Source organism: Oryctolagus cuniculus, chromosome 9, assembly GCF_964237555.1.
Source record: "Oryctolagus cuniculus chromosome 9, mOryCun1.1, whole genome shotgun sequence".
In the NCBI taxonomy this organism is placed as follows: Eukaryota; Metazoa; Chordata; class Mammalia; order Lagomorpha; family Leporidae; genus Oryctolagus; species Oryctolagus cuniculus.
Window position 1 is genome coordinate 4277874 of NC_091440.1, and position 25990 is coordinate 4303863.

General features: G+C 43.9%; 1 protein-coding gene across 2 annotated transcripts; it reads right to left on the minus strand.

Annotated features, from left to right (window-relative positions):
- Window positions 1–8966: 8966 nt before the first annotated feature.
- ABHD13 (abhydrolase domain containing 13) lies at window positions 8967–25939 on the minus strand. Of its 2 annotated transcripts, XM_070048581.1 has the most exons (3): window positions 25005–25103; window positions 24854–24930; window positions 8967–13894 (listed from the first exon to the last, which is right to left on the minus strand). In XM_070048581.1, the coding sequence occupies exon 3, from the start codon at window positions 13872–13874 to the stop codon at window positions 12861–12863; it is 1014 nt and encodes a 337-aa protein (XP_069904682.1). In that variant the 5' UTR covers window positions 13875–13894; window positions 24854–24930; window positions 25005–25103; the 3' UTR covers window positions 8967–12860. The 2 variants fall into 2 exon arrangements, with proteins under 2 accessions (XP_069904682.1, XP_051705943.1); XM_051849983.2 differs by lacking the exons at window positions 24854–24930; window positions 25005–25103 and adding an exon at window positions 25730–25939.
- Window positions 25940–25990: the final 51 nt, after the last annotated feature.

Genomic DNA, 25990 nt, shown 5'->3' on the forward strand with positions numbered 1-25990 from the left:
CACTTACTTGGGAAGGCTTTGCATTCTACTGGTGTGTGTGTGTCTAGTGTTTTAAGTGTGCATTAGGTCTATTGGTTTGTAGTGTCACTAGTGCTGTATAATGTGTTTTTATTCCCTTGCTAAGCTTCTGCTGATTTGTTCTATCCCATTACTGAATGTGTGGTATTCAACTCTACACCTTGTCTGTTTTCTCCCTTAATATCTGTCATTGTTTGCATATTTTGGGTTCCATGGTAAAATGCATATATGTCTATAGTTGCTGTATTTTCTTGCTGGGTTGATCCTTTATCATTATAAAATGTGCCCTTTAATACCATTTTTAATTTTAAAACTATTCTGCCTGTATTAATCTTTTATGGATGCTCCAACAAATTATTAAAAATTTAGGGGCTTAAAATAACATCAATATTCTTTTACTATTCTGCAACAACCTAAATAGGTTCCCATGGACTAAAAATCAAAGTACTGGCAGAGCTGGCTTCTATGGAGTCAGTAAGGAGAAAATCAGCTTCCCATAACTACCTGCATTCCTTAGTAACTCCTTCCTCACATCACTACTATCTCTTGTTCCTGTTATTGTAGCTCCTACTATTAACTTTGCTATCACACCTCCCTCATAAAGATGCTGGGAAACTCATCAGGCTCACTGATAACCCAGGATCTCCCCATCTCATTTGGGAGCACTGATCACCATATCACAGTGTCTGTTAGAAGCATAGCCACTTTAGTTTTCTTATGCTTGCTCTTTGCTTGAAGTATCATTTATTTTCCTTTTATTTTACAATTTATTTACATTTAATGTTACTGATACAGTTGCATGTATATTTGCCATTTCAGTTTTTATTTACTGTATGTCTAATGGCTTTTATAGTCCTCTATTTTTTCACTTATAATAGAATACTTTCAACGTAATATACAATATACAATGTAATATACAATTCATTTAATGACTTTTTTCCATGTATATTTTAAGTTATTTCTTATCGGGTTGCTCTAGGGCTTATCATACATTATATAAGATTTACTTGAGAGTTACACTAACTTAATTCTAACAATATAAAGAAATGCAACTCAGTATACCTCTCTTCTCTATGTGCTTTGTGTGGCAAAGTTATACATGTAACTATCTATACATTATAAAATCAACATAAATTCTAATTAAAATTTATATACTTCTGTAATTAACTTTATTTCCTTCCCAAGGAAACCTAGAATAAACAAAGCAAGTATATATTTGTAGTTTGTTATGTATCTTAATCATTTTAGATCTTCTTTTTTTTTTAATTTTTTTTACAGGCAGAGTGGACAGTGAGAGAGAGAGACAGAGAGAAAGGTCTTCCTTTGCCATTGGTTCACCCTCCAATGGCCGCTGCAGCAGGCACGCTGCGGCCGGCGCACCGCGCTGATCCGATGGCAGGAGCCAGGAGCTTTTCCTGGTCTCCCATGGGGTGCAGGGCCCAAGCACTTGGGCCATCCTCCACTGCACTCCCTGGCCACAGCAGAGAGCGTGCCTGGAAGAGGGGCAACCGGGACAGACTCCGGCGCCCCAACCGAGACTAGAACCCGGTGTGCCGGCGCTGCTAGGCGGAGGATTAGCCTAGTGAGCCGCGGCGCCGGCCTAGATCTTCTTTTTTGTCTTTAAGGATTCAAATTTCTCTCTGGGGTCATTCCATTACTGCAAAACAACTTTTTTTTCCTAAAGACTCCTTGTACATTGTTATTGTTAAATAATGTTGCTCCCCGTCTTCATGGGGGAACGACACTAAACCCTGCCTAGGCTTCATATCCGAGTCACGGCACCATTATGTCGCTCCCCGTCTTCGTGGAGGAACGACATAGGACCCTGTGCTGTTCTTTCGTCTGCTCGGCCCTCCCCAGGTTTGCTGCTGGTTCTTCCCGGGTTGGCTACCGTCCCTTCCACCTCCGTGGAAGGGCAGTTCCCCCTGGCCACATTCCCCACTTCCGCAGGGGAGCGGCACACCGCCGGCCGGCTCTCTCGGGGGCTGCACAGGTGTTCCCCTTAGATGTTCCTGTTGCATGTTGTCTCTCTCCTCCTTTATAGTCCTCCTCCGCCAATCCTAACTTGGCTGCCCACATGCCGAGTACGCTGCTCTCCTCCAATCAGGAGCAGGTCCTGCAGCTTATTGGCTGAACTGGAGGCAGCTGTGTAGAAGCCTCTTTCTTCTCTCCCAGTGCCATGTTGTGGGAGAGCAGATGCATAGAATAAGTCTTAATTCCAGTAATTCAGTCCAGTCCGGGTTGCTCCCCACAAAATAATAAACATATTTATGTTTTATTTTTATAGTTTATAACTACCTTTTAAATAACTGAAGGCAAAGAGAATATGTGTCTATTCTGCCTATTTTAATTACAGAATTATCCTCATCCCTTCTGTGTGCCTGTGTACTCACACTATCTTATGATCCCTTGTCTTCATGATGAATTAACTTCCATTAGTACTCACAAAAGGGAAGTTCTGTTAGTAATAAATTCTCCATAATTTCTTCCAGTAATATTTTATTTCTCTCACATTTCTGAGTTTTTCTTAATGCAATTCCTGTTGGACAGTTTTCTCATTTTGAATATATGATCCCATTGCCCTTTGTCTCTCACTATTTGTGATAATTAGTCAGCTGTTAATCTTATTGAGCTTCCACTGTACATGATTTTCTTTTTCTATTTTCAAGTATTCTTCAGCATTTTTACTATGTTGTTTCTAGGTTCAGGTCACTTTGTGCCTATCCTACTTAGAGTTCTTGGATCTTGGATTGATGTTTCAATGAAATTGGGGAAGTTTCTATTCATTATTTCTTTGGACACTTATTCTGCTCCTTTTTTATCTTTTTTGTGTATCCCTTATGAATATTTTGGCACAATTCTCTGAGGCCTTCTTTACTTTTCTTCACGCCTTTCCTCTTTGTTTCAGAATGCATAATATCCATTAGACCATCTTTGAATTTGATAAAAGCTTCTGCCAGTTTGAGGCTACACTTAATCCTGTCTAGTGAATTTACCATTTTAGTGATTGTACATTTCAACTCCATAATTCCTTTGTAATGTTCTCTATTTGAAGATACAAAAGCTGTTAATTTTTAATAAAAAATTATCCAACATCATAGCTATTCTCTAAGGGTCAACTGTTCTACAAATGTGACTACAAGATACAGTAGGAGCTTGCTCAAGCACACTGCAAGAAGACGGAACATTTCAGATGGGACAGCATAAACACTGGTATTTCTCTTGAAAGACTAACATCTTTACCTCTTGAATGCAATAAATACACATACAATTTTATTATAGCTTGAGTTAAAAGAGTACTTATAAAACTTAAAAAATTTGCTGCTGTGGCTTGGATAATATTAAGGAAAGTTATTGATATGTCAACTTAAAATATTTTTGTATGATCATATCCTAAGTATACTATCTATGCCAATGCTAGGATTTGTGTGTCAGCACCTAGAATAGTATAATTGCTAAATTGAGCCTACAAAATCAACTTAGATGGGACATAATTAACAAAAGTTATATTGATCTTGCAATTGGCCTGTGAGAACTAGAACTATTGATTAATTTAAATATTCAACTACCATGTGAAAACAGGGACTTTTGTAGTTCTTTCATGAGTGATGCCCAGGGGATTTAAACTGATAAAAGACATGCTTATTCAATGACTGCTAACAAATTTTCTCTATTCCATGACTGAATGAAGAATAGTGAAAAGTGGAAATTATATTTATCCATAATGTACATGAGTTTTCTTGTTGAAAGTAAACATGTATGTTTATAAGCAGACAGCCTGCGTTTTTGATCAAAATTGTGGAAATCTATATGGCTCTAGTTTTCCATGTGAGAACAATGGTACTAAGCAAAATCCCATCTAGTGTATGAGGAAACCAAGACAAGGAGTGGAAATACCCCACAGTCACAAAATTCCTTAAATTAATGATATTAGAAAATTACCTTCAATAGCAGTTCAATTATATTCACAAGATGAATGAGTAAAATTGGACCTCAGGAAGACACCTGGTACAAATATAAACCACATTTTTGCAAGGAGAAAACACATTCTATGTAGCTGGACTTCAAACTGTAAACTACATCATTACATTATTTTTAAAATTCTCAAAGATGAGTGAAAACACCATGAAGGTTCCTCACTGTATATTTTATTTAAATTTCTAATTCCATATTTGAGACAGACATTAGACTGAAGGCAGTTGAGGTCCCTGTGGGGAATCCCACAGGAATCTCAAAAAGAGTCACAGATCACCACCGCTTACCTGAAAAGGAGATGAACTGTGGAAACACAGTAAAACATTGAGTTAAGAAGTGACCACTAGCCACAAAATAAAAGTAAAGTGGAGTCATAAGTCAGGAGCTGAGGCAATGCCTAATGGCTGTTAGGGAGACGCCCCTAATCACACCAGGCAGACATCTCTGGTCAGTCCGCTGACGGTGCTCTGTGGGCAATACCCTCCTACCCACGCTGACTGGACCGTTCAAACGTAAGTAAAAACCAGTAAAACTGCACAAGTTGTCTGATGGCAAATTGGAGGACTGCCAAAAAATGAGAATTAAAAGGGGAGCCCTGGTGCTGCTCTCCATCCTTTCGGGGATCATGGCCTGGTGCGTGTAAACCACCGGGAGTGGAAGAAAGAAGCACGGAGCTGAGCCGAGCTGTCACTGAGCTGTCACTGAAGAGATCCTGACTCGTTCCTGACCTGTCCCAGCCACAGCTCTCGGAGCTGCACCTGTGCCTGGGCGGCTCTAGCCGTTGTTCCTGGGCGGCCTTAGCCGCCGTGCCTTCGTGCCTTTGTGGCTCTAGCCACATGAGCTGTCTTGTTCCAGTCTCATTCCTGTCTAATAAAAGTTGCTGTGACACTTTCGGCCTTGCAGCTGAGTAAGGGGCCCGGTGTGTGTGAACCTCTGCATCTCCACACATCTGGAGCCGAAGGGGCAGCCAGTTACTCTGCACTGAGCAGATAGCGGCACAAGCCGACCACGGACAAGGGGCCTGGTGCGTGTGAACCTCTGCATCTCCACACATCCGGGGCTGAAGTGGCAGCCCGCTACTCTGCGTGGAGCAGGTAGCAGCACAAGCCGGCCTGCAGAGCTGTCCCTGAGCTGTAAGATCCCACTTTGTGTGTGTGAGTGTGTGTGTGTGCGTGTGGCCCAGTGCGAGTGAACCTCTGGATCTCCTCGCATTTGCAGTGGAAGAGCCAGCCCGCTGGCTTTTGCTATGTGGCACAAGGTGACCGGGATCAAGAGGCCATCTGGAGCTGCTGCATTGCTGCCCGGCCATTGTCTGACCAGTGGAGCTGCCGTCTCACCGCCTCGCCTGGAGTCCTTACCAGCCCGCTGTCGGAGTTGACCGCAGAGCCGGACCAGGCCTCCCAGCAGGGGGCTTCAACTTCTCGCCTGTCGTCTGCCTGGAACCTTGAGCCTACTGCCCAGAGAGACAACCTTCCCACAACTTCCTGCCTGTAAGTGACTGGTCCGAGTTCCGTCCCTGCTGGGACACTGGACTCTGGACACTCCCCGCAGGAGAAACACATTCGTGACAGTGATGCGAGCCTAGATACATAGCAAACCAGTGTTATGTATTGAATCTTTTGCTGTGCGTGTATTGTTCATTGTGATAGTACTTAAGATTATTTTAATAGTGTTTGTTGTGATTTGTGGTATAATAATATTGATTGCCTGGCAGATAAGTGATATTGTTAAGATTGGGTATATGTATTCAGTAGTTAAGTGGTTAAGTCAAGTAGTTAAGTGGTTAAGTAGTTGAGTAAATAGTTAAGTCACATTAAATAATAGTGTTAAGTTTAGTGCTAAGTGTATTAAATAGGATAGATTGATGAGTATATTGGTACTGATAAGTGTATTGACCCCAATGAGCATGCTGATGAGTAATGTGATACAAAACCCCTGGTGTGTCCCCGGCGCGTAAATAATAAAATTGGAAAAGACAATTTTGTGTCTGTGTGTTCCTCTCTTCCCCGTGACTGACAAGTTGTACGTCACACTTGCTACTGTTGAGCTGCGTGACAGCAGGCGCTCACGACAGTCCCTCTGGTTTGCACAGTGCTTTGTTGACACCTTAAAAGGTAAATACAATCTTAAAGAAACAATGATGGCCGGCGCCGCAGCTCAATAGGCTAATCCTCCTCCTTGCGGCGCCGGCACCCTGGGTTCTAGTCCCAGTCGGGGCGCCGGATTCTGTCCCGGTTGCTCCTCTTCCGGGCCAGCTCTCTGCTGTGGCCCAGAAGTGCAGTGGAGGATGGCCCAAGTGCTTGGGCCCTGCACCCACATGGGAGACCAGGAGAAGTATCTGGCTCCTGGCTTTGGATCAGTGCAGTGCACCCGCCGCAGCGGCCATTGGGGGGTGAACCAATGGAAAAGGAAGACTTTCTCTCTCTCACTGTCCACTATGCCTGTCAAAAATCAAAAAGGTAACTAAATCACCCTGTCTTACTTTCACTAGATGTGAGAGGCAGGGCCCCTTAGTCCAAGACTACTGGACTATTTACAGGCCTAGACTTTCTCGACCACGTTCCTTGCTTCCTTCTGAATCTCAGTGGAGTGCCTTCAGTGACCGTATGTCTAGCAACTGTCCTCAAGGCAAGCTACTTTGTCGTATGCTTTCCCAAGGTCCTGCCTCTACCCATTATCCAATTTCAAATCTACTTCTACATTTTTAGATATTTACTGCAGCAACATCCTACTTTCCGATAGCAACATACTTGTTTCCTATGGAACCTGTAACAAGCTACAACAGTCCTGGAGGATTCAAACAACAGACGTTCTCTCTCTGAAAGCTCTGAGTCTGGGATCAAATGTCAGCAGGGCCACACTCCCTGCGGAGGGTCTCGAGGGTCTCCTGGTCTCTTCCTTGCCTCTTCCAGGCCCTAGTGGCTGCTCCATCTCTTGGCTTCCTTGGTTTGTGATCTACCTGTCTTCATGCATCCTTCTCAGTGGCTGCAAATCTCCCTCTAACTCCAGCAGGACACTGGTGCTAGGATTCACAAAGCTTCTAACACACAGAACCTTCATCTAACTATATTTGCAAATATCCTCTTTCCTTATAAGGCAGCAAACAGATTCCAGGGATTAGAACCTGCTACCTTTGGATCCAGTATTCAGCCAACACAAACAAGACACACAGAAAAAAGTAAGATAGTTTGGAGTAGAGAACAACAAAAAAAATTGAATATAACCAAGTATTAAAATAAATACACTGAGTTCAATAGGTATTCGGAATGGAGTCAATAGTTCCAAGAGCTACAATGAATCTGGGTTCGAGACTCAGAGACCCTGAGAGGGGGAGGGCACTGAATCTAGACGTTAAGGCATGAGTCGATGCACAGAAGGAGGATGCATTTGATTCGTGAACGAAAGAACATTTGCCTTTTACAATGTTAAGGTTAGTGTGTAAAAGGCTGAGAAGTCTGACTTTGAACTACTGAGAAATGCAGCCACTGCAAGCCCTTGGGCAGGGAAGACCATTACATTTTTATGGTTAGGATCAGGGATAATGGTCATGGACTGGGAACAGTAAAATTATAAACCAGTTTGTAGTCTATTCATTTAAAAATAAATGACAAAAAGTCCTAACAAAAGTTGGTATACAGCAAGTACTCAATAAAAATGCAGACTATTATAAAATAATTCCAGGGACCGGTAGGGAAGCTATGTGCGTGGGGTTACCACAAATCACTTTGTAAATACTCTTGGTTATTTATAAAAGGCCAAGGAAAGAGGATACATCTTATGTGTTGAACGCCAAGGAAAGAGGATACATCTCATGTGTTTAACTTCTAGATTTTCTCGCAGGAGCACCTGTTTACCTGCTTTGAAGGAAATGTAGTTTATTGTGTTAGACTTTTAATTTTCAGTTTGCAGCAATTCTTTGGGAATGACCCTGAAGAATTGGCCCACTTGTAATTCTGTTTAATGTATTTCAACATGAATAAAAACTTTCAAATCGGTTTATTGAGGAAATGAGTCAACTCGTTTACTTGTTCCAGATTTAGAACTGCAGACCGTGCCTCAAACTTTGCCTCCATCGCGGGGAATCTAGCACATTGCTCAGCCACTCAGAGCTTGTGTCTTGTAAGATGGGACTACACATGACTTACATTTTAGGAACTCAATGGCATTAACTTATGGAACACCTGGATACTACACAGGGATTCAGTATCTTCTCTCTCAAGACAGAGGCACTGCGTTCCCTAGCCAGATACGACTGCTCATGCCTTTCAGACTAACAGAATGTACAGCTGGAGACTGAAACACACACACACATTCACACACTTTAAAAATATTAGATACCCAACAACTGCTTCATGCTGGGGTTCAGGTTGATAACCTTTCAGAGTAGAACTTGATTCTTCCTCCCACCAGACCTACCCAGGCAGGGAGAGCCTCCAGCTCCCCATCCCCCCGTGCAAGCGCCCATGTAGGGTGCACCACGCACTTCCCATCATTCAACTGACTCCCACGGTGCTCAAGCAGGAAAGTTTCTTAGGGAAAGCAAGCTACAGACGCTTAAAGGGTGAATGCATATGCAGCCATTTTTAATCCTCTGAAACCATTAATTAAAACTCAAGTGACAGGAAAACAAACCCTAAACATTTCTGGAAAAGGCATTTTATGAAATCTGAGGGCATGATTATGCAGTTAAGATCTGTTCATTCCTACATCAACTAAAGAAATGCTTTGGGCTCAGTCATTCACCAGTACTTCATATGCAGAAAATATTAATATTAAATTAAAAGTATGTGGGACAGTAATACTAATGGATGAGGGCAATATAAGGCCAAATTCTATTACTTTAATACACATCATTATAGAGCAAAATCCACTAATTTCAGTACAAATTCAGAAATTTCATTCAATCATTAAGGAAACTTTAATGTCCTACCACAGAATTTAGATGAAGACAAAATTAAAAAGACTGGATACAGACTATCTTAAGACATTAATCAAACTTTTAATGTATCAATTTATTGCATATGTCAGTACAGAAAAATAGAAAGTATACTTTTAAAAGAAATTGAGTGTAAAAAAACAAATGTAAATGTCTGCTTGCTGTGGTTACCATACAATGTACTATGACATTCAAATCTGAGTTATAAAACTTTATTACTGCTGGAAATCAAATATGGCAAATAACAAAAATAAACTTACATTATGAAACTGGATTACCTTCTTTTATTCTGAATATACTTGACTATGTTGAAGACAACTTGAGTTTCTGTATAGGCTGTACTGACAGAAATTGCTATAAATTATGTTAAACACACACCCGTTATATATGTATATCTGGCACTTTTTGTAAAAAAGTGTCTCATACATATTCCTATTTTAAACTGCATTTTGAAGATACAAAATATAAATGGAGGTATATTTGTTCCATTTGGCAAAAATTTCTTGACTAGTAATAGGATGACTGTATTTAATTCGCCAAACAAATGAATATATTATTTCTGATTAGCTAAGATGATGTGCATATATGGTAATTAGAATAAACAGAAGTGCTTTTCATTTTCTACCTTATCAATTTAAAAAATAGATGTCTGTGCTCTTGTCATTTCCAACTTTACCTGAGTGATACGAAAATACACAAAATTAAGTGGATAATCCACAAAGGTAAGTTATGACTCATTTTTCCTTTCACAGTTCTTTTAAGGAAACAAGCATCGAATGTGACAGGAAAAAGAGAAAGACCAATGGAGCACTGTGGTATCTCACTGGTGACCCGACTCCTGGGACGTCCCTCTTAAAAGCTGACCTCAGCCACGTCTCATTCCTCCCGAACCTCAAGGAGGGAAGAACCTGACAGAAAACGACTCTGGCACTGTGTGAGCTTGCATGGTGCCTTCTGTGAGGCTGGAATGGCCTTCAGTGTGTAACAGGTATTCCCACCAAGCCCATTCTTAAAAGCATCAGACCACACCAATTCTCAACAGTAAGGACCTCAATATCATCAATATTCCAAGACCGTCACCTGTGTAACCACCATTTTCTACAACTCCTCACAGTAAAATAAATTTAAGCATCCCTGTAAAAAAACCGAGTTGCATTTTAATGAAAATATCGACTTTACACTCAAAAATCTACTTGCAGAAACAGAGGGTTGTTACAGTACCAGGGGCCCCAGACACTTCATCAGAAATGCTTTTGTTTTGCATGTTTGCTTTTCACCAATCTCACAACTATTGATTACATTTGAGAACTGCCACACTTCCCTGGTTCAATCCTGCTAATATTCTTTGACCTGTCACAAATGGCTTCTCCCCTTGTTCTGCAGTATTCTTTAAAAACTGATTCTTCCAACCCCAGGTCCCCAAAAATCCCCCTTAAATATTGGACTTTGGATTTTATTCCAAAGGAATCGGTTTGCCATACTTAAGAGCACTCTAGGATTGCCGAATACTGGATATTACACAGGGACTCAGAGTCACTCCTGTATTAATGAGCCAGAAATCAACATACGAGATGGACATGCTTCCATTCCCACCAAGGGCGAGGCCCAAAACGAAGCAGTGACTCATGAAGAAGCCTGGCCACAAGAAAATGATGCCACGGGCTTCAGGGCCCCCGCAGTGACAGTGTGCTCTCCACCCCTCCTATGTAAGTAGACGTCTCCAACCGAAGCCAGGGAAGATGGGTGGACTACAATCCTAGACACAGCCTCTGCCCTTGGCACAAAAGGAAAAAAAAAAAGACAGGTTGTGTAAATCTCAGAGAATGAAGGCAGGGGATGGCACACCACAAGTGCTCCACATCTTTTGAACTGGTGGCTTTAAAAAAAAATGCACATACACAATAGACACTAGTTATCAACCTGTGGTATCAGCGAAAAGCAGCATAAAAGCAGAACACCTATGAAGAAAACTTTACACTTCACCAGTGTAACATTTAAAACTGAAGCTGAGAAATTCCTCCAGGTGTAGGAGACTAAAGGACTACACGAAAACATACGGTTTTCTGTAAACTTTAAAAAAAATGACCCAAGGGCAAGGGTTTCCATGTTAAGTACATGGCTAAACATACTACACTTTGCTGTATAAACCTTTTTCTTAATACGTTACTATTTAGGATAGTCACTCTACATTGCAAAGATCGACACGGTGACAAGTAGCCTTTGACTGCGGTGAATTTATAGATACAAAATACACCTTCCATGATATACACTATTGACTCTTTTTAAAAAGCAAGACGTTCTTTACAGTTCATAATTTATAGAAAACTTTTTTTTTTCCTTAGAAACATACTTGCTATAATTTATTCTTTCTAAATACTGGCACAAAGTGAATGGTAATGCTGTCTGGCAGAAACATGTCCAGCCCCGTTTCTGTGGAAAGTGTTTAAAATTAAAGTCAAGATTAATGATTATTTTTCTGCTCTAGGTGCCTGAGGAAAGCCAATGAACAGCTGAAATATTCAAAACACCATGTTAAAGCTGGCATAGTAATGTACACAGTCAATTACGTCTAACTGTTGAGGACAACCTGGAATAATTATGGACAAAAAGCATGATTATGCCGCATAGCTAATATTTTTGTTCAAATAGATCCTGTAGGTCTCAAGTATCTTTTAGAAATTTTTCTTCTCTTCCATATGTCTAAAAACTACTTCTCACCTACAATTTAACAGTTAAATATGGCAATGGGTTCTGGATCAAAATGTTCTAGAATTCCTGTCATATTCCTACATGTAAAATATTTTAATATAAGTAAATAAATGACCTTCTAAAATTTTCTTTTGATGCAGGAATTCTATCTTACAACCACTGGAACATCAAGCCAAGAACATAGTGTTTTTATTTAACTTTTATTTTTTAAAAGCCCAATAATTGATATCTCACTTTCGGTGGGTTTGAGATATCTTAGGTATTGGAACTTAAGAATCAAATATGAAAATGTTTGTAAAATACTATGTACAGTAAAGAGACCTCCTAACTTAATTCTTTATCAAGTTCTAATCTTCACTATGATTGCTATTAGTGTTTCAGCTGTAGACTTACAAAATGGACAGAAGCTAAAATTCTTGCCACCAAAATTACAAATGTTAAAAAGTTCAAATATGCACACCAAAGCTGCAGTAAAATTCTAGATTTCTATTTCCACATGCCGTGATCCAGACTGTACCTAACAAAAACACGGTACATTTCTATTGGAAAACAGGGTCCCGTTTATTTGTAACAAAAAGCTGGATCTCAGCATTTACCAGAGCAAAATTCAATGGCAACCTGCACACAGGCCTCAATTTCACTTCTTGCCAAAAACAAAATAGAATTTACATAAAAATAGATATAACCCAGGTAACCATATACATTCGTATATGATCAGTGCTATTTACATTAAAAATGTTGCATTGCATAAGTCAAGGAATAAAATACCATCATGCATCTCATTTTAACTTTAAAGGTGAAAAATGCAGTTACAGAATAAGTTTGCTTACCGTGATTGTCCAATATTTACTACAGGATTAACATCCAAAGGTTTCTTGTTTACATATATCTCTCCACAGATAGCCAGTAACCCAAGTATAACACAGATTATATCATTTTAGCAACAAGAAACTTTTGAATCATCTCTATTATAGTGACATAATAAAGATATGGATACATAATGACATTGAAAGTTTTCATGGAAATGTATGAAATAATCCCAGGAATTATAGTTCCAAAAATGTAAAAAAACTATTTGGATCATAACAAAGGAGCACTGAGGTCCTTTCATAGTTTAATGTCACCCTTCAGACAGGTACAGATGTAACGCACTTCTGGAAGGGAACATTCTTCATCATTCTGCACAAATTAAAACACAATGCATTAATCAAAAGGAGACACATTATATAATTGTGACATTAGATGACGTTTTTGCCATTTCTTCAGGAGAATGGCTCTTCATGACTTCTCGGATGAACTGTTCGAGCGCTGTGAAATAGCCTTGGCACTGCCACGTGTCGTTATGCGTTCCCTCTGGAAAAATGGCCAGTCTCTTAGTCCGCGATGGCGAGAGTTCATACAGTTGCTTCATCATTACTGGTGGGATTAGCTGGTCAGAGAGTCCAGAGATGAAAAGGGAAGGCATTCTGCACTGAGAGATTTTTCTGTAGGACAAAAATTTGTTCTTATAGCACCATAAAGGAAGGTAGCGCATGGGGAAGAAGGAAAATAAAGTGCTGGCCATGTGCGGTATGCTCAAAAATGTGTTCTCCACCATGATGGCTGAAATCCTATGTGAGTTTTCAGAAGCCAGATGAATAGCCACCGCTCCACCCAAGGAACGGCCAAAAAGAAGGATTTTTGTCTTATCGAGGTCAGGCCGCGTCATCACATAGTCCAGCACAGCTTCAGAATCTAAGTAGAGTCCTTCCTCACTTGCTTCTCCTTCACTTTTTCCATAGCCTCGATAATCAACAAGCAAAAGATTAACTTTGAGGTTAACCAACATGAGCAACGCATTTGGTAACCTGTGGCCTATGTTGCCTGCATTCCCATGAAAATAAATTATCGTTGGGGAGTAGGGTGAGCTGTCTCCAGTGTACCTTATCAAAATAAGATTCAGACGTACTCCATCTTTGGTTCTGATGAAAATGTTTTCATGTGGAATTCCAGTGGGCATGGGGACATAAAGGCGTGACGAGGAAGGCTGTTCTGGAAAATACAGCAAGACATCCTGGAACTTATACAGAATACCTGCTATTGATATGAATATCAACAACAGTAAGACAATGCCTCCATACAGATGGAAAGTCACTATCAACGGTAAAAGAGAAATACGGCAGAGAGCCCAAGACCACGAAGCCAAGGCTATCAGCCATCTTTCCACAAAGTTCCACAGCATCCAGGACTTTTCCATTGTAGCTCTTTGAAAGTACCCTAGAGGGAGAAAGAGAGGAAGAGAAGATCAGCGATCTTTTATTTTAAAAGATCCATGATATAAAAAACCTAGTGTCTTTGGGTCCTACGTAAATCTATGCACAAAACTGGTACCAGAATCCTCTTGTACCTTCTGCTCTTAACCGTCTCCAGTCCATAGTACCCATCCATTGCCACACTTGGGACATGTAAATATTAATAAAATGCATCCACTTAAAGAAACAGTCCTTAATGACTGCCAGATACCTTCAATCATCCGTTCTCACGGATCTGAGAGAAAAACAAAGTCATGCCATGTTCCCCATTCTTTATATGACGAAACAGAGGCTCGTGTAAGACATGAATAAAAACATCTCCTGCTCAACCCGAGAGCATTCACAGATGAACTTACTGTATTTAAATTAACCATTAGACTCTACTATCATAGTTTTACATGCACATGATTAAAAATGTTTACATGATATGCAACACTGTGTAATTCTTACTGAAGTCTCACACCAGAGGGTCAACACTGACCACGCCGATGCAGGGCAACCCACACACGGGGGAAGTGGCAAACAAATGTACAGGTCACCTTTGAGACCAAGAAATGAATGAAGCAAAATTATTTACAGGGGAAAAAAAATTTAAAGATTACTAAAAAATAGAATGGGATTCAAAAATAAAGATAACAAAGAAAAGAAACTACCAGAAGATAATTTTGTTATCAAATCTAAAATTTTACCTGCACTCTGTGGCATAGCTGGCAAAGCTGCTGCCTGCAAAGCCGGCATCTCCTGTGGGCACCAGTACAAGTCCCGGCTACTCCACTTGACCCAGCTTCCTACGGCTGGCCTGGGAAAGGCAGCAGAGGATGGCTGAAATGCTTGGGCACTGCCTCCTACATGGGAGACCAAGATGAAGCTCCTGGCTTTGGCCTGGCTCAGCCCTGGCCACTGTGGCCATCTGGGGAGTGACCAGCAGACAGAGAATCTGTTTCTCCCCCTCTTGCTCTAATTCTTTCAAATAAATAAATAAATTCTTAAAAACCTTTATGTGTTGTATTAACACAGCAAAACATCTAAGATATTATTAATCTGGTTATATTTACTTACCAAATTTTAAAAAATGCAAAATTCCCTTTTATTCACTAACAAAACTACTATTAACAAGATATTCTTCATTTTAATAATTATTAGTAATTGATTCTTGAACATTTTGCTGTGTGCCATTAGCTGATAAAATGTGCCCTTTTTCTATGTACTAAACTAGAAGTGCACACTGAAAAGAAAATATAAAATCAGACTAAAGGAGTTGGATGACTTAATAAATTTGATTTTTCACTATTATTTCACTGAATGAAGACGTTCACATTTTAGCTCTTATTGGAAAGAATCTTTCCAAGCATAAACCAGCAGCATCTTGTCTGGCTTCCCAGAAACCAACACTGCCACCCAGTTGTAGCAAGTTTTACTACACTGAGCCCTAGCTGCAATCCAGAAAAAACAATCCGGGAGGCAAAAAAAAATCCTGGAACAGCTGAACACTGCAGGCATTAAACCTGGCTAAAAGTCCAATCAGACTAAGAAGAATTACAACAGAGCACCCGAATAAAACATCTATTATACAGAATCGCTTTTTAATCTATTATAATTATTTGTCAGCAGCTTAATTAGACAGGGCCAATTTACACTTCTTCATGTTTTGACAAATCTCTACCACAACTGGTTAAAATTCTCATCTAATACTTACTTAGTCTTGTTTTTTAAGCACAAGTGATATCTGAAAGATTTTCATTTGTGCCCATAAGTTGTATTGGCAGATCTGAAACCATACTGGCATTAATTTTATGTATCAAAAGAATTTTAACATTTGTGTAATGATTAGGATTAACAAGGTTTGAAATCCTACATATGCATTAAAAAGCTACAATATTTGGTAAATAAGATTTTCTTTGGCCAAAAAAAGTCAATATTTACTGTTTTTTTCAGTCAAGTCCTGTTATGACAGAGGTATTAGAAGTGTGCAATTCACACATGATTTAGTGACTTAGCAGGAAAAAGCATACTTAAGGTGCATCATCCTTAAAGGCTTTCCTGTATCATATACTTGCTGATAACTCTATTTATCACCTGCTTCCAGTGGGAAAGTCCTTTTCAGATTAAGAATTTTTAAAATGTCTCCATGTAAGTCTGGGAAGCAATATCAAGTAAAATGAACAATAAACACAGACATGTGAATATGTTAATTTCCTTTGCTTTTGTGACTAGCATAGAATTCTGGCTGTGCTGCTACTTTCTTAACCCTGTTCTGCTAAAATTAATACAAAAATCAGATTTCAGAAAATACATATTCAAAAATCTGTAAGTTTGATGAGAACAAAGCAAAGCATACCAGTAATTAGATCACTGGTGTAAACTGACTCAGTTTTCAAATCAAAGTCCTCATTACAAAAAGTATTAGAATACCCAAACAACAACGCTCCCAACAGATGGATAAAGCAGATTCTGAAATGCAAACCTTATATTTACATTTGTTTGGCTTAAATCCACTTAAAAGATTTCAACTACAGAACTTTGAAAAGGTATTTTTTAAAAGTAGCATCTAGTTTTCTGATTTCACCAGTAAAACATTTATTTTTAAGGTTTCTTTTTTATTTGCTTTAAACACAGAGACCGAGGTCTTTAATCTGCTGGTTTACTCTCCAAATGCCCATGGTAGCAGGAGCTGGCGCAGGCTGCAGTCAGGAGAAGGAACTCCATCCAGGTCTCCCATGCCAATGGCTGCAGCTCAAGTACTCACGCCCTCAGCTGCTGCCTCCCAGGGCAGGCACTAGCAGGAAGCTGGGATGGTGTGTGTGTGTAGGGGGCCTCCATCCCTAGCACCTGATGCAGGCATCCTAAGAAATGGCTTAACCTGCTGCACCACAATAGCCAGACCCAATACTGAACTTAAATCTGTAATGTCAAAAACCGATTTTGTGAGGCAGCCCTGGCTAAGGATAGTAGGTAAAATATACTGAAGACTAAAACATCCTTTAAATGAATAATCTAATAAGGTGTCCAATTATTATTCCAAGAAAATAGACACGTATCCTAAAAAACTGAGCATATTTCTTTAAGACTGGATGTCAGAAAAACTGGCATATCTGTTTGGATCTATCATTGGTCAGGAATAATACAATAAACTTCCCGTTTTCCACAAACATCCCTGCAGTCACTTTGACTAAATCACTGAGAAACAATTTTACAAATAGATTGTTAGCACTACAGCAGGCGGAATGGAAGTCAATTCATGTTGAATCATGTCAAGTGAGAGTTTCTGTCAAGCACAGGTTAATGAACGCAGTTCTTGGCTGTGTGGCCCGAGTCTTCTCTTTTAACACGTTCTAGCGTCCTGGCGGTTTACCAGACTTCACTCACGGACTGCCAGGCTTCTTCTACTTATCCAACCTGCCAGTCATCTCTACTCCCTGATCAGTGCATTCCAGCTCAAATGACCAGAGAAAAGTGGACTTAATACCAGGAAGGATTTTTCATTCACTCAGTATGCTTCGGCTCTCAGCAAAGCAGAATGAGTGGGCGTCCTCTGCTTAGACTGAAACACTTCACACGGCCAAGAAGTTCTGTGGTCAGTGAGGAGCCGCAATGACCCCAGCGGCACCTGGAGGGAGTCTTCTATTTACTTCCTCAGCTACCTCTTGACTAAGAAGGTTAACAAGAGCTTCCTCCCTTCCCATATAAAAATGACCTCCATTTAACCTTGCAGCGCTGTTTCCCTGGAGACCTGGAATGGGCGAGCTCAGCTGTGTTTCTGAGACCCAGCGGTGGTGGCGGAAAGGGCCGGCTGGGGAAGCAGCTTGCTCTTCGCTGGGCCATGAGCGCCAGCCCACATACTGCTGCAAGGGGTTGTCTCCTGGGGGGCATGAAGCAGCCACGCCAGCGTGCTGCCCACTCCCACCCACCTGAGTTGTCACCTGTGGACCACGCACTTGATGCTGACATGGTGTCTTTTCTATTCCTTGTCTTTCAACAACGCTCAGAGAGGCCACAGCCTTTAGTAAGTCTCTGCAACACCATTATTATATTTTTCACCCTAGGTCTACATCTTGAACGATTAGCTGACTTTCATTTCTCAATGCTGCCTTTGTGTGTGATCAGACTTGACGCACATGTCAAATATCTCTAAAACCCACTAATCGGTGGCTTTAATCACCTCCAACAACTCATTAACCACTTAACACCTGAGGCTGTGAGGAGCAAGCTCTCAGAATGAGGCCTCACAAAAAGTAAAACTCAGCACCACTGCACCCAAGGACTTTCCTCAGCCCACACCATGACAACACACCCCCAAAGTGGCCGTCACTGCAGACGCCTCCTCCGGCTTCCAGGATACTCAAATTCCTGCTGCTTTCTAAGCCAGTCCCCTACATACAGGCATCTGGGAGGGTCCTGTCCACCATCTCTTGGGTTACTAAGTTCATTCCATCTGTGATTTCATTCCTTCTCCTGGCCACAACTACCACACCTGGGTATGAATTAGTCCCCATCTACAGGCGCACTGTTCTACAATCTCAATTTACTTGTCACTTCACTGACATCCCAAACTTACCCAAACGTTATCTTCCTTCCCATCCAAGCTTTTCCAAGGTTTTTGTTAGTTATGAGCAAGAAAGTATGTTGTATAAACAAACACATTCCTACAAAAACAGGCTTGATTGTGACGCTCGATATGCAATGTGTAGACTAAAATGCAGTTATTTTACAGTATGCAATATAGCCACTAATTAATTATGCAACAGTTATCCAAAAATAGGTGTATTATAATATGTACCGGCTTTGTATCTGAATGAAAAAGATCAGCTTTAGAAATAATTTGTGCTTTCAAAATGCAGTGATTTGATACAAAAGTGACGCCTCTAAGTTCTCACGGAACGATACCCTGAAGCATACGTCATCTCTATTACAATATAAAGAAGATACAGACAAGAACTCTGGTCCTGTGATACAAACAACAGATCCGATGCTGCTATTTGAGAATGGGCCGGCCCTCATTACCTCAGCCACTCCTAGGGCTCCTTATACTCCTTGTCTTTAGATTCATGTCCGCATGGGTGAACAATGACCAATTTAAGAACGAGAACACAAACAACTTAGAGCTGTAAGCTGTCAGACTATGGTGTTGGCCGGCTGTGTGAGCAACAGTGAGTGAATGAGTAAGTCGGCGAGGGACGCCAGTCATATGAAGTCTACCTAAATGAGAGCTCCCCTCACACATCGTGGTGGGGGATCACAAACGGTGCTGGTTTTAAGAAAATTGGATAATTATTTCATAGACTAATGTTTAAAAAAGAAACAGAGAGGCAAGGAATTATGCCAACCCCTCCTGACAGGGGTCTTCTCAGTACCACTGCCCAGAGGGGCTGTCAAACCCAGAGTGGACCTCCGAGGCCCTCCCAAGGCCGGGCCTCCCAGCCTCCTCGCAGAGGGATGTTCATCAGACCCAGTGCAGGCCGCTGCGCTGTTTAAGGACTAAACACAGACACAAGGAACGTGTGCAGACACCTGCTATGTGGAGCAGTGCTCAGGCACTGCAGGCTACCTAAAAAAAAAGTGCTACAGTTCCTGCTCCACAAGACTCATGGTACGATCAGTAACCCTGAGCAAATCCCAGCTACTCAGCAGACAGACGCGAACATGTACAACCATATACCTAACGTTGAAGTTCATTTACTTATGGAGAAGACAAGGAAAACCAAAGATCACAACTGTTCTTCAATATAAGGGGTCTTCAAAAAGTTCAGAAATGTACATTTCCTTTTGATTTCATTTTCCGCCGACTTTTGGAGGCACGCTTACGTAGCAAGGGAAATCAAAAGCTGAACTATGGATCCTTCACCACATCATTCCTGTAAACTCCGGATTTCACCAGGCCTGATCACTTGTGAGAACTGGCATCCTCTACACACTTCTGAAAACAAGACAAAACCTCTCTCGGACGTAAAGAAGCTCTCCCACTTTCTATCAGACACCCACCTGTACCACTTGTTTTTAGACATTCAGCACAATTCTTCCCAGGAAATGGACGCATTCAAGCTAGTCTAACTAATACTTGGTTGGGCAGCATGGAGGAAATTCAGTCATGAAGCTGGATCCATGATTAAATCTGAGGTCTTTCTAACGCCAATCATTCCCCAAAAGTGGACGCAGACTCCTGGAAGTCCCCACGGCCCTTTCAGGGAGTCCACGACGGCAGTGTCATGATACTGAGGCATTGCTTACCTCTCACTGCTTGATATTCCCCATGACGACGCGCAAGCAATAATGGGTAAAGCCACGGGTCTCTGAATGGGAGTCACTGCAGTGGCGGTAAAGCGTCACAGTCACTGTTTATCACTCTTTATGCTCATGAGATGACAACGGCAAAGGCGGAAAAGCAGATCCAGTTTACTTAAATAATCAGGGAAGCAGCAGTAAAAATTATTCATTGTATCTCAACTGCACATACAAGTGTGTGGCTATATGGGAAATACAGAAACCACACAGGCTGTACACTGAACAAAATACATCTGAACTGTGAGCTAAATTAGCTGCTTTTTTCAGGTGACATTTGTTTTTTGATGATTTTTTTTTATTTTACTTGAAAGGCAGTTACACACAGAGACAGAGAGATACAGAGATCTTTCATCTGCTGGTTCGTGCCCCAAGATGCCATGAAGGCTGGGGCTGGACCAGGCTGAAGCCAGGAGCTTCATCCAGTTCTCCCACGTGGGTGTAGGGGCCTGAGGAATTGGGCCATCTTCTACTGCTTTCCCAGGCCATAGCAGAGAGCTGGATCAGAAGAGGAGCAGCAGGGACTCAAACCTGGCCCACAAAAGATGTCTGCATGGCAGATGGTGTTGCACACTGCAGCTTAACCTGCTAAGCCACAGGCCAGCCCAACGGTAGCATTTTAATTCTTTTTTAATTTTTATTCATTTTTTGACAGGCAGAGTGGACAGTGAGAGAGAGAGAGACAGAGAGAAAGGTCTTCCTTTGCCATTGGTTCACCCTCCAATGGCCGCCGCGGCCAGTGTGCTGCGGCCAGAGCACCGCGCTGATCCGATGGCAGGAGCCAGGTACTTCTCCTGGTCTCCCATGGGGTGCAGGGCCCAAGCACCTGGGCCATCCTCCACTGCACTCCCTGGCCACAGCAGAAAGCTGGCCTGGAAGAGGGGCAACCAGGACAGAATCCGGCGCCCCGACCAGGACTAGAACCCGGTGTGCCGGCGCCACAAGGTGGAGGATTAGCCTAGTGAGCCAATGCACCGGCCAGCATTTTAATTTAAAAAGACAATTGATCTAGTATGATTATTCAGATTCAGGTGTTGGGGAAACACTTTCTTGAAAATGAATGATGTTGCCAATAGCTCCCCAACACTTCTGAGATTTTTTTTTCTAACGGCACTGTAGGGGTTGGGGGCATGATGCTAACAAACCTGAGTTTCTACTACTTTATATTCTATTTCACCATGCGGAAAATCTGTATAACACATCAAACCAGTATTTACCAAGTAACTCTGTAAACCGAATGACAAGAGTGATGTCACAACAGTCAGTGGGACACGGGCAGGTTGTTCACGGTAAGACAAACCAGTGAATTTCAACAGAGTCGAGAACTTTGATTCGGGTTTCAGGTGCCCTGCTGTTGCAGTACCAAAGAATATTCTCATTTCTGAGATTAAAATACCCCTTCACTTACAAGTGTAGGTTTGTGTGAGCCTGATTTTCATGTATTTCACCTACAAGATCCTGAATGCAGAAACACACGTCTTCTATTAAGCAGACATTACAATTACTTACAAAATACAGAGCAACTCCACACTCCTGTTTTTTGCAATTACAGTTGTTTCGCACAGAGTACTGTCTACATATATAGGTAAAGGATTCATACTGCTATTTTTAAATGAATTAATGTATGAACTATGGTATTAACTAACACAACAAATATCTACATGATCCAAATACACAGGACCTTTGTTTCTCTTCTTTTTTTTTAATATAAAGAGGTCTTCGGACCAGAGTTCAGAACCGCCGTTCTGCACTAAGTGTATGTAACTTCACTGCCTCTGCCCCAGAGACTTGCATCTTCCAAAGGAAGAGGGATGCCGGGCAGGTGTGTGGTGCAGCAGCAAAGGCACCGCTGGGGACGTCCACCTCCTGCGGGGGAGTCCCGGGTTCCACTCCCAGTTCTACTTTCAGCTTCTGGCTCGGGGTGCATCCTGGGAGGCAGCAAACCATCGTTCAAGTACTCGGGCCCCTGCATTCCACAGGGGAGACCAGGATGGAGTCCCTGGCTCCTGGCTTCAGCCTGGCCCAGTCTCAGCTGTGGCAAACATCTGGAGAGTGAACCAGCAGATGGAAAATCTCTTTCAAATTATTTTTTTAAAGGAACACTGTTAATATATTTCTTTCAATCATCTTAAATGTTCTTTACTCAGTAGCATTTTATCTGTAAATTAAAAATGATTACTCAATGGAACTGTCCCATGAAATTATTTTTCATTACAAAACTCTATACTATGTTTATTAATTCTGCCAACAGCAAAAGCGTGATGTAAACTACAGAAGACGTTTTACCTACATGTAGATTAAATATTAACTCCCCAAAAACAATCTGGCTAAAAACTAACTATAAATATGATACACAGGACGCAAGTGGTGAGTGCACTGGTATTTTTACAGATTTGAAGTTCTCCTTAAGTTGGTGAGTTTAGGAGCAGCTTGTTTAAGAACAGTAACTGCTCACACAGCAGGAAAACACACCCGCAGGACAACAGGCAGGTTCCGCCGAGGACTGCAAAGCACGGGAGGCAAGCCCACGAGTGACGGACATCCACAGCCCCGCGAGGAGCTGAGACACCGCACACTCCAAGTGAGAGCCTCAAAGGCAGCACTCCTTCACCTCTCCCTGTCTCTGCTAAGCACTGGGCGGGGAAGCCAGCACCCAAGCTGCGCAGCTGAAACCGAAACACAGACAGCTGCTCTCGGTGTGCTGGAGACACCACAGAATGAATTCTCTATTTCCCTAATGGCTGCCCACATGCCATCAATAATGAAAAAGTGTGTATTAACAGTCCCATGGGACGCATGAGCAGTAACTGCCTATAGAACGCTGGACAGTAATTGAATAGATTGGAGAGCATTTAAACCGGGATTTACATCTGCAGGAGCGGTTCCCTCAAAAATGACACCAGGCAGCAACTTAGCATTTTTGTGCTTTCTTTGTTCCTGAAGCATGAGAGACTTGGCAAACGCACTCAACTTTTGGAGGACTGAGATGGCAGATTATTGTCACTGCAGAAGCCAATCACAATTTGTGCTGAGATTATAAATATACGTAAGCTAAAAAACGGGGGGGGACCCCACACGCCTAAAACCGAAGAGCGATGTTGGAAGTTCGATAACGAAACTCAGTTTTCCAACTTTCTGAACGGGTGATGCTCTAGAATTTACCTACAAACTAGGTGGGTGAACCTCGAATTCAACGTCTTACATCAAACCAATGCACAAGTAGTCAGATTCTCGGGCTAGCTCAGGTCTCGAGCTGAGACACTTCACCTGGGAGGGATTTCAGCAGCGAGCACCGTGGTGAGAGTTGAAAGCTTCCTGCAATAGCTACGGAAGACGCAACACTGCATCCGTGAGGGGCACAATCTTACTTAGAAGAACTGGAGCCATTTTGAGGTCCACTCAGAGGGGTACTGCACTTTTACTTTCCACGGTCTCAGATCTTCCTGGGGCAACTGAACAAAGATTTTAGGTTCTCTGAGCAGTAACGCAACCGGTTCTTAATGAACAAAGCAGAGAAACAGAGGATTCCTCTGAGGTAAGCAGCGGCAGAGCAGAGAGGACAGGAAAAACCTTAGGGCCTACCGTCTTCTGTACCTCCGGTGGGCCACTCTGTCGGCCCAGACCCACTTAGTAACCTCCTAGGTGGCACAGCAGCGGCTACGTGCCTAAGAGCCCAGTCCCCAGGGCTACCTGCAGCACACCTGCTCCCGAGCTTTCAGCATTCCACGCGGGCTATTAGAGGGAGCCCAGGCAGAAGCCTACAGCGTTTGGGGCGTGGTCTGTTAATAGCTAGGTAGCTTTGACCAACTCTCTCAGACTCTCTAAATACATATTTTCCTCGCATGCAAGATGAATTTGAAACACTTAATTGAAATCTGCCGAGATCAAACGTAAAAACGCAAGCTACCCCTGTGAGACAGAAATCAGGTTCTGTATTACCTGCTACAGCAGGGTAAGCAAGCAAAGGCAAGCGCACCCAGAAAGCCTGCTAGGTTTGCAGTAAACAGTGCGCAGGCCTCCCTGGGGGCTGCCCAGAGCCTGTGTACACTCTGGAAGTGAATAGGGCAAGGCCTCAACATCCCCAAAGCCGACCTGCCACGGGCTTTCCCCGGACCCCGCTCCTCGCTGGTGTCCATCAACCACCCCGTATGCTGTAGTCCCTGCACAGGCGCATGGTGGCACCTGCCACGGGCTTTCCCCGGACCCCGCTCCTCGCTGGTGTCCATCAACCACCCCGTACGCTGTAGTCCCTGCACAGGTGCATGGTGGCACCTGCCGCAGGCTTTCTCCGGACCCCCGCTCGCTGGTGTCCATCAACCACCCCGTGCACAGGCGCATGGTGGCACCTGCTGCAGGCTTTCCCCGGACCCCCGCTCGCTGGTGTCCATCAACCACCCCGCGCACAGGCGCATGGTGGCACCTGCTGCAGGCTTTCCCCGGACCCCCGCTCGCTGGTGTCCATCAACCACCCCGCGCACAGGCGCATGGTGGCACCTGCCGCAGGCTTTCCCCGGACCCCCGCTCCTCGCTGGTGTCCATCAACCACCCCGTGCACAGGCGCATGGTGGCACCTGCCACGGGCTTTCCCCGGACCCCCGCTCCTCGCTGGTGTCCATCAACCACCCCGTGCACAGGCGCATGGTGGCACCTGCGGCAGGCTTTCCCCGGACCCCCGCTCCTCGCTGGTGTCCATCAACCACCCCGTGCACAGGCGCATGGTGGCACCTGCGGCAGGCTTTCCCCGGACCCCCGCTCGCTGGTGTCCATCAACCACCCCGTGCACAGGCGCATGTTGGCACGCACTGTGGCGGAGGAACTGCCCCGCTCACCGGGGCTGAGGCCTGTCCAGCTCCCGAGCGGCGCCTGCACCACGGTGGGCTTCTCCTCACCCCCAGTGAGCGCGGCAGTTATGACATCACACTGGTGGAATAAGACCGCGCTGAACTTCCCAGTCGAAGCTCTCATCCCAGCAGACCCGCAGAGGGGCACTGAGGCATGCTCAACTGAGAACCCAGCATCCGAATCCAAAGTCCACGCACTCCCGCCTCTCCCGCCCGGGGCCTCGACGCGACGCCCAGTCCACAGCGGCAGGTGCAAAACGACCCGTTTATTTCCAGCGACGGTACCCGGCCAGGGACACTGAAAACGCATTTTGCACCACACGAACGATAGGAAAAAGGAAAACCAACCCAAACCACTCCACCGGACGGCTTTGCCGAACACCCCAGAACTTCCTGGCACGCTGTCCGCGGGTCCGGAGCTGTCACCCGCACGCAGAGCCCGCGGTTCTGCACCCCACCGCCCTCGCACCGGCTCTCCCGCGTGACTTTTCCACCCCTGCGTGGCAGGGCGGGTCCGGGGAGCGGTCGCGGGTGCAACGCCGCCGGCGCCTGCCCTGCGTGCCGAGCGCTCCGGGGCCCGGCCCCGCAAGGACGCCCCGCGAGCCGCGCTGCGGGCACGGGGAGCCCCCCGGGCGCCGCGGGCCAGCACCCCGCCCCCGCGCGACCCCCGGGGCCGCACTCACTCAGGCTCGCGGGCAGGCCGCGCCGTGGGCCGCGCGCACGAAGGCGGGCGCCGCGCAGCAGCGAGCCCCCGCGCCGCTGCCGGCGCTCCTCATCGTCCTCCCGCCGCCGCAGGGCCGTCGCCGCGGGCCAGCGCCGCGCTCCGGCCGCTCCGCTTCCGGCCCGCGCCCCGGCGTCGCCGGCGCCCACGTAACCGCTCTCCGTCCTCGGCGCCGCGCGGAGCCGGCCCGCCCTCCCGAGCGTGCGCAGAAGCCGGGCCGGAG